Source organism: Scardinius erythrophthalmus (assembly GCF_964197995.2).
Source record: "Scardinius erythrophthalmus genome assembly, chromosome: 16".
Taxonomy (NCBI): domain Eukaryota; kingdom Metazoa; phylum Chordata; class Actinopteri; order Cypriniformes; family Leuciscidae; genus Scardinius; species Scardinius erythrophthalmus.
In genome coordinates this window covers 8,332,652-8,346,614 of record NC_138236.1, presented here as the reverse complement: position 1 = coordinate 8,346,614, position 13,963 = coordinate 8,332,652, and the positions used below count along the sequence as shown (strand labels likewise).

At 38.5% G+C, this 13,963-nt stretch overlaps 1 protein-coding gene across 1 annotated transcript in view; it reads right to left on the bottom strand.

Annotated features, from left to right (window-relative positions):
* Window positions 1-2,398: 2,398 nt before the first annotated feature.
* kcnj21 (potassium inwardly rectifying channel subfamily J member 21) overlaps window positions 2,399-13,963 on the bottom strand; it is a 29,588-nt gene continuing 18,023 nt past the window's right edge. Inside the window, exons 2-4 of the mRNA XM_081387948.1 lie at window positions 13,231-13,364; window positions 11,512-12,379; window positions 2,399-3,263 (exon numbers count right to left, since the gene is read on the bottom strand). Of these exons, the coding sequence (XP_081244074.1) occupies window positions 2,914-3,263; window positions 11,512-12,379; window positions 13,231-13,308 (1,296 nt within the window). The 5' untranslated portion in view covers window positions 13,309-13,364 and the 3' untranslated portion in view covers window positions 2,399-2,913. The remainder of the gene's footprint in view (window positions 3,264-11,511; window positions 12,380-13,230; window positions 13,365-13,963) is intronic.

The following is a 13,963-nucleotide window of genomic DNA, read 5'->3' as shown; positions in this document are numbered from 1 at the left end:
GAATTGCTTTAGTTTCTTATTGCATATCATATTACTGGGTCTGTCAGTTGATGAAATACATTGTAGATTAAAGATTTCTTTGACTCAACATTAACACACACTTTCCAAACTATAACTCACAAGACATGTGATGAGGAAAGCTTACAGTTTTGTCCAGCTATGACACAAGGATGTTGAGTTCTGCAGTAGATTAATTTAGTATAAAATGTCTATGTATTAATGCAGATGCAGATTCTCTTTGCAGACCAACCAAAGTAACAAGAAAGAGCTTTGTGTTAAAGTCACCATGAAATCCAAATGTGACATTTTATTATTTCTACCATTGTACATGCTAGGCTACTTTGAACTTAATAAATTAATTAAGCTGTAAGTGCAGAATACACAATATTTTTACCTGGTGAACAGTAACAAACAACAATATTGCTAAATATTATTACAAATTAAAATAACTATTTCAATATATTTTATAATGTTTTTTTCCCCCTTGCGTCCAACACCAGGACGCATGCGCGAGAACTGAGACGATGGCGCAGTTGGGTCTCGTGTAGTGTTTAAAATGGTTCTTAAGTGTGCATTTCCTAGATATCCGAATCGTGAGAAACCAACGAGAAAACGTAAAAGTGCCTTACCAATGACGCAAAATGAATATCTTACCTTTCACACATTCCCATCAAATGGTCGTGAGCATCATCTTCTCAGTTCTCGCGCATGCGTCGTGGCGCTCTGGCCCACACTGAAGAAAATTAATAGTTGAATAAAGTTGTTATTTTTGTTTTTTTTTGGGCACAAAAAGTATTCTCGTCGCTTGATAAACTTAAGGTTGAGCCACTGTAGTCACTTGGACTATTTTAACGATGTCTTTACTAACTTTTCTGGGCCGGCAGATGCAATTACCTAGCAGCCTATGAAGAAGTGAGCCAGTTCTCAGATTTCATCAAAAAATATCTTAATTTGTGTTCCGAAGATGAAGTCTCCGAAGTCTCACGGGGTTGGACCAACACGAGGGTGAGTAATTACTAACAGAATTTTCATTTTTGGGTGAACTAACCCTTAAACTTTGCATCACAGCAATAAATTCAAATTTTTAATTGATTAAAACTATTATTTTAATTTGTAATAATATTTCACAATATTACTGTTTTTACTGTATTTTTGATTAACCCTTGTAGTTTTCATTTTTTATCAAAAGAAAAATGATACGATTAATTCTTTTTTTCAACCTCAGACTCATTGGCCTTGGCTCATTTTCTGTGAAGAACATGATATCAGAACACATTTTCAATGACTACACACTATACACCCCCCCCCCCCCCCCCCACACACATTTATAGTACACAAAGGATGTTGGTCCACTGGACCCGGGGCTAATAAAAGTGTGGAAATTTTAGGTCCTGTGTACCTTTACTCTCTCCTCCTGTCAGGGCTTGCTGTTATTGTGTATGTGTGTGTGTGTGTGTGTTCTGGTATATGGTTTATGAGGACACAAATGTGTATAATGACATGGGTATTACAACGTAAACATGGTTTATGAGGACATCTGTGTCCTCATAAACCAAACGGCTTAAAAAACATACTAAATGGTGTTTTTTGAAATTCAAAAAAGGCCAAAAGTTTTCTGTGATGGGTAGGTTTAGGGGGACAGATTATACAGTTTGTACATTAGTAAAAACCATTACGCCTATGGAGAGTCCCTGTAAACCACAAATCCAAGTGAGTGTGTGTGTGTTGTGTGTGTGTGTGTATGTGCATGTGCGTGCATGTGAGAGAGAGATTGTGTGTAAGTGTGAGAGAGTGTGAGTCCAAAAGTGAGTTTTGTTTCTACCCCTGCCGTTCCCGCACAAGGTTGCAATTCTTAAATGTGATCTAGCTAAAGAGGAAATATTCTGTTGAGTATTTTAACATAAATTGTTTGATTATGTTGCATTAAAAACCCAAAAATGCAGCGAGTCCACCAGACCCACGAACACTGGCTGAATAACAAAAATATGAACACCACACAAGGGTTAAATAAATGCAGCCTTGGTGAGCATAAGAGACTTCTTTCAAAAACATAAAAAAAGTCAAAACTAATTGCCTTTTTCACTTCCTGAAAATAAAACAGAAACAGAATTTTATTAAATCTGGTGTAAAAAAAGAGCTATAAATAACAGTGAGGGTATTTCTCAAGCGGAAATATGAATGTTAGACAAGATCTGGAAAATGACTAAAAATAGTAGCTACAATGCGTTTCATAGATTTTCAATACAATGAATGAGGAACAGTTACATTGTGCTTTCTGTTTGCTGGGTGTTAATATCCAACTTTTAGAGTTTATGATACATATCTGTTAATTATTTTCAATACATGATTATGTTTATGACTCCATACATGATGTGCAATTCTAAGCATCTTCAATATTCCCTTTATAGAGAATGGAATGTCCTTTATTAATGAAACAAAAAAAGAAAAAATAATTAGGAAATGTTTTTTACCAGCAGTTTTGCACAGAAAATGCTGTAGTGTCTATACAAGCACCATCTGGACCAATAAATTGCAATCTATACAAATAAACTGGATTTAGAAATAGCCTACTTATAAACCTCAAAAGCAATGATGCAAGCTCAGTAGCGTGTGTTAAACAAGCACAGCACAAAGCTGCAAATATTTACATCTTATTTAAATAAATTGCATTTAAGTCCAAGCTGAAATAGGTTTTCATTTTTTGCGCCTAAAATGCAAAAACTTAACCATGTGCAATTTTGTTCTATTCTTGAAAACAGATAATAAACAGTACCAGTGTGGGGTCAATGACAAAATGTAGGCTTATAGATTTGTAACTTTATGTTGCGTTTATGTGGCTGAAGTGAGTTTTTCTATGTCTGTCTATTTCCATCTGCCACACAGGGGCAGCAAAAGATTGCAGATTGCAATGCATCAAAATTCTTGCTCGCATTCCAGTCTGTTCACATCACCATTGCTAACAGTGTCTTCTGCTTCTGCTTCTTCTTCTTCCTTGTGCTCCTCCTCGGGCATCTCCTTTGGGCTTAGGGGCTCTCCCAGGGTTGCTGGGGGTGAAATAGGGGGCAAAGGGATAGCTTCCCCTTTCTTTGCCAGTTCTGCCAGCTCCCGTGCAGAGCAGGAAGGGGTTGGAGAGGGATATGTGTGGTGGAAGGTGTCATAATCCACCTCGTAGAATCCCTCCTCCAACGAGAGCACAGGGGTGAAGCGTTCTCCCCAAAGCACCTCTGAGTTCAGGTACGAGCTGCGGGCTTGACACGTCATTCCTGTGGGAAAAGACAGAAGGAAAGGGTTTTGAACGGCACAGAAAAGAACAACAAAAATAGCAATGAAAACAGAAAGAGACGCTGATTCCAAATTACTATGGTGTGGAAAATCATATATTAGGCTATGTTCAGACTTCAGGTAAAAGTTTTTCTTTGCTTATAAGCCACCACAATGGGTCTGATCACATCAATTCTGATTTTGGTCACTTTCATATGCGTGATGTCATATGATGTTTTGCAATGCGACCTCAGTCTAGACAGTCATATCAGAATTCATTGGACTATAACGTCATTCGTCACAATGCTCCGCTGATGGGAGCTGAAAATATTTTACATACCGTTGGGCTGAGTCCCAATTCTCCTACTTTTTGTGAAGAAAAAGTACATACTTTTGTGTGTGTAGCAGAAGAGTATACGAGCTTTGGGACATTTTCCGTCTTCAACGGACGCTCTGTCACTAGTTACATGCATCCTGTAACCATACACTGGCCTGTCAATCATCTTGTCACAGTTAACATCCTCCACATTTAATTTAGTTTAATTTCCTACCATATTGGAGAGAAAAGAAGTAGCACGTTGATCTGCTAGTCGTGGATCTTTCACACAGAGAATTCTGCTCATATTTTTGCATGATGTTGCATTTAAAAGTTCACATTGTTGTTGCAGATGAAATATAACACGGATAACATCAAATTCATATTTTTTGATCAGGTTAAATATTGATATTTAGTCACTCAAACACCTTTATCTAAAGCTCTCTACTTAACTCTCAGTCGCGTATATCCACCATGTTTCTAGATTTTTAACTCTTTTTACTCATGTTTGTAGTTCTTGACCAAATCCTCCTCCAAAGCGCAATTTTGTGGGCAATGTTAGCCGTTAGAGTGTGCACGGATCCACACTTTGAAAATCTACCTTTTGGCATACTCTTTTCAACATAATGTCCTTTGGGACACACTTAGGCTCCATCCGAAAGCTTAAGCAGCTGACTTGTTGCCTCGCTGCCTTATCAGGCCATGACTTTGCAGACAACGTTTGTGCACGAAGGTACCTCACCTTCAGAGGCAGCGTAACAATTTAATGATCTTCAACAAAACGGTGCAAGCGTTGGTGATAACTAGGCGAATATTTAGTAATTTCTCACTAGAAATGACATCAAAAGTGGAAACTTTTGGTCAAAACATACATTTACACAAACTGACCATCAACCACAACTTTCATATGCCATGTTTATTTTTCTAGCTCAACTGTCACAGAATGGAACACACAGGATTGTGGGATATCAAAGGCAGCGAAAGAAACATCTATGCTGCCTTCAAAAATTGATCAGATGAAGGTATCTCAGGAGACAGGAAGTGAGGCTAACATTGGATTAGGACGTGCCTTGAAGCCTTCATACCTTTGAAAGCATCCTCCGAAGGCAGCATTTTTAAGCTTTCGGACGCAGCCTTATTCTTATCTACATACTATTTAGGATGGATAGTGTGCACTATGGACATTGGGACACAGGGCTGGTTCTTTGAATATGGAAGGCGGCAGCGAAGTTAGTCAGTGGAGGAACTGTGCGCCGTTATAAACTCATAAGGATTATGGTGACAGGCAGCTAAGCAAACACTGGAAATACTGTTCAAGAAAAACGTTCCTCTCTTTCTCTTTATCCTCGTCTGCGCACAAATTGGCTGGCTTCTGCAGCACATCACCTTATAAATGAACGTGTATATGTTGACTTAAGTAACCTCCATATTTACTTCTGCATCCTGTATTTGCTATCATTCTTTTGTGCATGCGAGGAAGTTCAGGATCGTGACCTTTTCACACTTGAATCTAATATTGGCCACATTTAAAAAAAAAAGTAATATCAAACAAAAACATAAGATCCGTATAAAAGATTTTAGCTAGGAGTTTTCTCTTAAAAGTTATTCACAACGCCTTTCAGACCTACTCTTAATGACAACTAAACCAGAGCCCGTCTACGGAGAGCCTGCCCACTCCCTATTAAGCTCTATTGTACCGAATTTTGGTTGTAGTACCACCAGAGTTCCACTGGGGGGCGATCGCCATGAGTGCAGAATGAATGGGAGTCTATGGGGCTAGACGGCTAAATGTATCTCTTTCACCCGATTGCCGTTGAGAAATCTCAAATCTGATTGTAGATTTTGCAAGTTCAACATGGGTTTTAGGTCGAAAGTTGAATGAACGAGTACTTATGTCCTTTCGATTTCTTACAAGTTGAGTTGTTGTTGCCCATAACACGCTAGCATTCTGCTAATGAACGCTGATTGGTCAGTGAAGGACTGATTACGACCAGAGATACCGCTTGATGGCATCGTGTCATCCGCAGCGGGACCAGAAACAAACAAAACAAAAACTCTTCTAGCAAGTGTGTTTACCTGTGTCAGCTGTGTTGTTGATGCCTCGAGTGAAAAGAAAGTGCAGAGCGAGAACGCACCAGAGTGACTGAAGGATTGCCGTGAAGCAGTATCTCTGGTCGTACATGTATATGACGTCATTGACACTTTAAAATACTTTTTAAAGCAAATAAGTGACTCAAAAAAATCTAACACCCAGCAGAGTGTAATTTATTTGCATCTCCTTTCGAATACAACATTCAAATTACTAGACAAAAAATTATATCCTGAGAAAAGTGGATTTTTATTGGTATAGCGCCAGTAAAATAGGTATTGGTAGGAACTGCAACCAGTTCAGAAGCCGGAAGTGTACTGAGAGTGAAACTTCTCGCCATATTAGACATTCTCTAACTAAACTAAGAGTGAGTCTTCGTTGCTATGGCTGACGTCATTACTCATGCACGAGCTTGACTGAAGTGACCACCTTGATTGGCTGATGATTGTAACGCGGGAATGATTCCAAACACCTCCCCTACGATGATGAGTGACAGGTGACAGGTCTGAGAATGCGTGCGCGACACAAGTAGTGCGAAGGACGGAAGATGATGAATAACTGAATAAATAGCCTAAATGAATAAAGAGTAAGGCAAAACAAATAGCCTAGTAGCCTAATGAAACATATGGATTGATGCAATATCTTTGCAACATTATTGAATTAATCTGTCACTATATGCCTCTGCCTATGTTTGCAAAGAGAAGAACATTTTAATTTGATTCACAATGAAACGTTACAATTAGTTTACATGCAATGAGTAGCCTAGTTTTGGTTGTTGTTGGTGGCGTTATTGCATCCCTAGTTGCCTACAATGCAAAATTGTTCCCTCGCGATTGGAAGCTCCTGTAGCCGCCGCATACGCATTTCAAAACATCGCAACGTGAAATGCCACAAAAAGCGGTTTGTGAATAGGTCTTAGTGAGTTAGGAGTCCTCTCTACTTCTTTTAAGCTGTCCCAGGCTTAGGTGCTACTTTTAGGGCTAAAATGCTTCGTGAATTACTCTTAGTCAAAAAAATTAGGAGTCCTAAAGTTATGAGTGACACGCCCATTATTTTTAGGAGTTGCTCCTAAATTCGCCAGTTCGGAGCTACTTTTAGCCTTAAAATTCTTTGTGAATACAGCCCCTGAGCAATAAATCAGCTGAAAGTGCTTGAAAAGTGTGGAGATAAAACAGCAATGCAGAATATATTTTCATCCTGATGAGATCAATTCAGTGTTGGCAGCATATTAATCCCTCTATAAAGCCAACTTCTGTGTCATTTGCTGAAGAACTACCTGTTCCATTTCATCTTCTTCAAATACCTAAAGATCACTGTGCGTCTAATTGTGCTTTTGACCTTTTAAGGTTTGTGATGATCCTGCCAATATGTCAACAGGAATGTGCTGTAAGCTTAATTAATTGAAAAAATCATATTTCCTGTGAAACGCACAGACATGTAGTATGCACATGCACTGCTGAATATTTATATGCACACCTCCTAAAAATAGAATACAACCTTTTTAATCATCTGCTTAAGTGAAGCTTAAATGTACGCATCAATTACTCAAGAGACACGCAGTGACAGAGCAACAAAACACTTTCAACAAGCATCACTTTTACAACCACTTTTAAACACACACAGAGTGATATATAGCAGCTGTCATAATGAATATAAATGATATCCAGGAAAAACTCAGCAGATAACATCCATCAAACGCATCATAATTCATGAGATTCCCAGTGTACAGCAGTTCAATAACCACACTGGGTATGTGTCTAATCAATGCATACTACTGCATAACCACAAGAGAAGATTTAGTTTCAGTGCTAATGCTCCGCAATTGACTTTAACACCTCCATTCGGACATTTTAAACATGAAGTCTGTTCATTTAAAAACATTTCATTGTGAATACAATGCTTTGTTAGCCACCCAGTGCAATTCCAAAACATTAGACTAGACCCCAAGTAGAAGTAGAGCCAAAACCAAAGCATCGCTGATAATAAAGCCTCAATTTATAAAAGGAAAGTGGTTTAAAAACATCTCAAATCCTGTTACAGCACTTCGTGAGCAGTTTAAAAGGCTTCATTTAAGGGTACCAGGTTCAACACAATTTAAAGGGATACTTCACCGTTTTTTTTTTTCATATTAAACTGTGTTATTCCCTTAACTAAGACGAGTTGATACATACCTCTCTCGTCTCACTGTGTGCACTCAATCGCTCTGGCGCGCGGCGACACTTTGATAGCACTTAGCTTAGCCCAGTTCATTCATTAGGATCCAAACAGAGATGAAGTTAGAAGCGACCAAACACCTCCACTTTTTCCCTATTTAGCCTAAATACATTACAAGGACTAGCACTTGGGACTTGGGAGAACTTCGACTCGGCGCAGTAAAAAGTCACACTTGAAAAATCCTCTCCCTCTCACTTCTGTCATCAGAACCAACGTGACTTTTTACTGCGCAGAGTCAAAGAGCTCCCGAGTCCCAAGTGCTGTTCCGCCATACATTAGTTATCCTTTTTACCCGCTTAGAAAAGCACCACGTTTTATTTTGTGTCACCATACTTGGTCGTGTAACTGTTTTTAAATAGGGAAAACGTGGAGGTGTTTGGTCGCTTCTAACTTCATCTCTGTTTGGTCCCTAATGAATAAACTGGGCTAAGCTAAGTGCTATCAAAGTGTCGCCGCGCGCCAGAGCGATTGAGTGCACACACTGAGACGAGAGAGGTATGTATCAACTCGTCTTAGTTAAGGGAATAACACAGTTTAATATGAAAAAACAGTGAAGTATCCCTTTAAGCTCTCTCGACAGCATCTGTGCCGTCGACTACCACAGAAAATAATTTCATCCCTCAGTTTGTAAAAATGTGTTTGAAATAATGGAAGTCTATGGTGCAATTAATTGCAGAGGGTTTAAAAGCTGAAATGTGCAGCTTGAATTTTCTGTTAAAGTACTTACATTAATTCTTTCATACAGAAAGACTATTGAAGCTGTAAATTTGTCTGAATCATCCTTTTAGTGGAGACACTATTGTTCTAGGTGGATGAACCTCGGGTTATGCAAGTAGTTCTTTCGATTTGTTCATGACAGTAAATTGGAAATAACTTGCACAGATATGATTGCACAGATATGATTAGTAAGCACTTTTATCACACAGTCTAATCTGCCCCCGGTTTCACAGACAAGGCTTAAGCCTATAGTCCCAGACTAAAATGCATGTTTGAGCCGTTTTAACTGAAAGCAACTTGCACTGACATATCTTAAAATATGTCAGTGCCATTGTTTTGTCTCAAGATGCACACCAGTAATGTTTCTTTTCTAAGGCGTTTATAAAAGCAACTTAAATGTCATAAATTGAACTAAGGCCTAATCCTTGTGAAGAATGTCAGTAACCAAACAGTTGATGGACCCCTATGGAAGTCAATGGGGCCAATCAACTGCTTGGTTACCCATATTCTTCAAAATATCTTCTTTTGTGTTCAGCAGAAGACACAAATTCTGGGGGGGTGGGGTTGGGGAGGATCACGTGAACAAAACAGGGAATTTTAATACAAGACGACACAAAAAAAATTACCGGTGATAATCTTACATAACCACAGAAACAAACAAGGAGATAATCAGTAACCAAAACTGTACAGAGCAGAGAAACAGGAACTAAACAACACACAACAGAATATCAAAATAAGAACACAAGTCCAGTTCCAAACCTGTATGACATTCTTCCTTCTGTGGAATTCAAAATAAAGTATTTATAAAAGTGTGTCAGTGTTGTTTTGACCACAAAATGAATCATATAATCCATAGGCTACATGTTGTTTTGGACCCCATTGACATTCATGATATGGACAAAAACAGTTGAAAACTTATTCAAAATATCTTTTTTTGCATTCCACAGAAGTGGAAGTCAACAACATAAGGGTGAGTAAATTATATTTTAAAAAAAAAATGTTTTGATGAACTACTCCTTAAGAGTGAGTTGTTGCTCAGGTTGAGGCTTAAACTAGAATTGTTATGAGAACATTTTTAATTGTTATTAGACTTGGACTAAGTTCAGTGTCTCCCTGATGTCATTACCCTGATTGGCCATACCAATCTTACTTCCATTACTAATCACTGTATGAGGAGACATGAAAAAGAAATCAATAATTATTCTTTATAATTTTCCAATTTCATTAAGCCTTGAGGTACAGTCCTGACCTGAATAGTTTGGTATCATTTCTGAAACTGATTATTTTACTGTTATCCTGCTTTTTGTCTAATAATAGATAGGTTAAACCTACATCGACTGAAAGTGGGATGCTCTTGAATGTCAGATGTGAGACAAAAAAAGTATAACTGCACTGAACAAGTGCAATGATTGTGGACTGAATCAAGCTACTCACTGCATCCCACTCCTGAGCAATGATTCATTATTTCAGATGTAGGAGAGAGTGTGTTAGTGAGCCATGTGTGTATTTATGTATGCGTGAGAGTGAATTGCATTATAGTTCTTTCAATTGTCTTCTGCTCGCTAATTTCCCTGAGGCGGATCTATTGACAGGCCATGAGCTTGTCTTACTGAGAAACATCTCAAGAGTCCTCCGTCTTTCTGCTCCATGCAAGGCAGCATTATGTGTCTATACTGACATAAAGCACAATGCAAAAGCTAATTAGCCTAGTGTAATTGCAACTGCTGTCACATGAATTCACTGTCAATATAATTGGTGAATCCCATGAAAATACCACATCACGCCCCGCTGTCAGCATTCTGTTACCAGGGGAACTGTGGTAAATCTGGTCACTTTTCATATTTGACTTTCAAGCAACACCCATTTAAATACCCATGACTCAGGAGCTCTGATATACCTGGAGGGAGGCATTCACAAAGCTTTTTTTTTTCCATTTCACATTGTTAAAGGAAAAGTTCATCCGGAATTTAAATTCTGGCATCATGCTCTCATGCTTATCAACAACCTTATGACCATATCTCTACCCTAGAAAATAAAAGGTAATTATTTTGAAGAATATCCAGAACTCCTTTTAATACAATTAAAGTAAATGAGGACTGAGGGCGTCAAGCTACTCAAAGGACCCAAAAGCACCATAAGATTGTCATAAAAACGACTCGCATGCTGATGCTATATTCCAAGCATTGTGAATGTTTTCATATCATTCAACAACTGCAACCAGATCAGAGAGTTTAACTAGATCATTCTTATTCATTAATAAATGGTTTGTTTTTTTGTGAACTGAATCGACAGATTCATTGAACACGGACACGGACAGTCATACAGGTTTTAAATGACAACTTTCATTTTTGGAATTTTAATATTGTATTAGATGATGTAAAAATGTACATTTTAAAGGTGCATAACGCAAGTCTCTGAGTTTTTGCAGAACTATGCCCCCCTCTGGCGACAAATGAAACTGCAACACTGCAACTGAACGCGCATGACGTCACGCCCAGTCTCAAATTCGGCCCGAATCCCTCTTATTTATTTTACTGTACAGGATTATAGAGGCAATCGCAGTGATCAGAGAAGGGCTCATTCAGCCCATCAGGCAATTGTTTAAGCATGTATGGGTTAGAAAAACGGGTATTTTTAACATGAAAAGTTGCATAATGCACCTTTAAATAAATAAAAAAAAATTTTTTTCACATTTTTAAATTAAGAATTGGTTCTTACATCTACTTTAATATTCAAATATTTGTAATTTAAATATTGCTTTTTAACTTCAATACATTACTACTTTTGAATGCCAGTCAAGAGAAACATGTTGTTTTGCCTGCATAATGTTGTAGTTATGATATTTGCCAGCAGGGGAACAAAACTCATTGTTCTAGTTACCCTCGCTCTTTCATTCTCTGTTTTCTATACTCACCTGTGGCCTCTACCATTCCTTCCAGGATTACCACTATTTCAAACTCTTCTCGTGCCAGTTGCCCCTGAGAGATGTTCCAGAAGGGGCTGTTCTTGTTGATCTCATGGCAAATGATCAGCGGTGACACCAGAAACAGTCGATCGTCCCCCGTGTCAAAGCCCACATTAATGTCCGTCTGGTTTAGGGGGATGAACTCTCCTTCCTTGGTCTGTTTAGAGCGGATGAGCTTGGCCCTAATGGAGGCCTCCACTATGTGTGAGTTTCGCAAGTCACCGACACGGAACATCAAACACAACTTGCTGTCCCGCACGGATATCACAGCTGTGTTGGAAAACATGAGTGTTTCGGCGCGTTTCTTTGGCTGTGAGATTTTTACAAACATGCAACCCACCATGAAAGCATTGACGATGGAGCCCAAGATGGCCTGCACCAGAAGCAGGAGGATGCCCTCGGGGCATTTGTCCGTTATGACGCGATACCCATAACCAATGGTGGTCTCAGTCTCGATGGAAAAAAGGAACGCAGAGACGAAGCCATTGATGTTATTCACACAAGGCGTCCACTCGTTGTCATCAGTATGGTCCAGATCTCCACGGATGTAGGCGATGAGCCACCAAATGAGGCCAAAAAACACCCAGGTGGTGGTGTAGACCAGCGTGAAGACCAGCAGATTGAAGCGCCACTTTAAGTCCACAAGCGTGGTGAAGATGTCCGTCAGGTAACGGTAGGTTTCGCGCACGTTTCCATGGTGGACATTGCACTTGCCGTCCTTTTCCACGTAACGCTGGCGCCGTTTCTTCAGCGAACCTCCTGCAGGACCGGAAGCATCTCCTCCTCCCCTGACAACCATCGTACGGTCTGTGGGGATCTACAGTCATGTGCGATTGAATACAGCAAGAATAGAAAAAGAAGAAAAAAAGAAACATTTCAAGATAGGCTAAAAGAAAAAATAAACCGTAGCAGAATCAAAATATGGTTAACAAAACTTAAACGCAGAACAGTCAATATCAGTGTTGGTGAGTTACTAACTTGAAGTAGTGACGCTACTGTTTAAGTATGTTTTTTTTTTTGTTTTTTTTTCAGCAATGATGCATTAAATTGATCAAAAGTGACAAAAAAATTAATTTCTAATGTTAAAAGATTTTTATTAGGGCCCAAGCACCAATGGTGCGAGGATCATCTTGGAATTGCTCCGTTTATTATTATTATTTCAAATAATTACTGTTCTTTTGAACTTTCTATTTATCAAAGAATCCTGAAAAAAATTCAGTTTCCATAAAAATATCAATCGGTACAACTGTTTTCAAAATTCAGAATAAAAAGAGCTGTTTCTTGCGCAGCAAATCAGCATATTAGAATGATTTCTGAAGGATCATGTGACACTGAAGACTGGAGTAATGATGCTGAAAATTCAGCTTTGCATTACAGGAATAAATTACATTTTAAAATAAAATATATTTAAATTAGTTCTTTAAAATTGTAATTGTAAAATTATTTGTCTGTCTGGATATTTGATCAAATAAATGCAGCCTTGGTCAGCATAAAAGACTTCCCAACCCCAATCTTTACAAAGTTAAATTCGTTAAATTGACTGTAACTGAACTACTGTAAACTATGAGTATCTTGTAGCTTAGCAAGCAACAGTTCCAAAGTAGCTTTCCCAACATTCACACATGTAAAACAACATTAAAGAACAGTAAATGTGATAACTGAACTTACTTTGTCTTTGGAATCAATCCATTTTTTTGGCAGCTTGATGCCCTGTTTTTCCACATCCTGGCCCTTAAAACTACTCATGGCCCGGAAGCCGTAGACGTCGTCACCAATCCAACACAGTAGCTGGAGCTCTCCAACTATTAAAAGCAAACATGACAGCTAGTCGGTTAAACTCGTAATGGAGAGCAAAGATTGGAGTAACTTACCACAAATGGTGAGACAAATGTGCCTTAAGCTTGTTGCTTTACAGTGTTAAGGAATTTTTATGTATATTTTTATTTGCAGCATGGGATACTGGTTTCCACACCGGCTTCAGCTTAAATTGCAAGAATTCACTAACCACAAAGACCATCCCAGCTAACACGGAACGTTCTCAGAATGTTCAGCCAAGGTTCTCTCAAAGTTATGAAAACATTTTCTTCCAGTAACGTTAATACAACATTTGTTCAGTTATCTGGTCTTTAATAATGTTCTTAAAATGTTGGCACATGATGTTCACAGAACCAAAAAAAAAAAAAAAAAAAAAATGCTTTTTAATCATTTAAAAAACTGGATGCATTGAACATTCAGAAATAAGCTTTTTATAACTTAACGGCAATATTTTGTTGGTGAACAGAACGGCTATGCTGGTCCACCAGCCCAGACTAGGGCTAAACCACCACAGTCTATTCAGAAGGGGCTTTACCATGAGTATTTAGCATACAAAAATAATAATCATCACATATTCGAAGTCCAA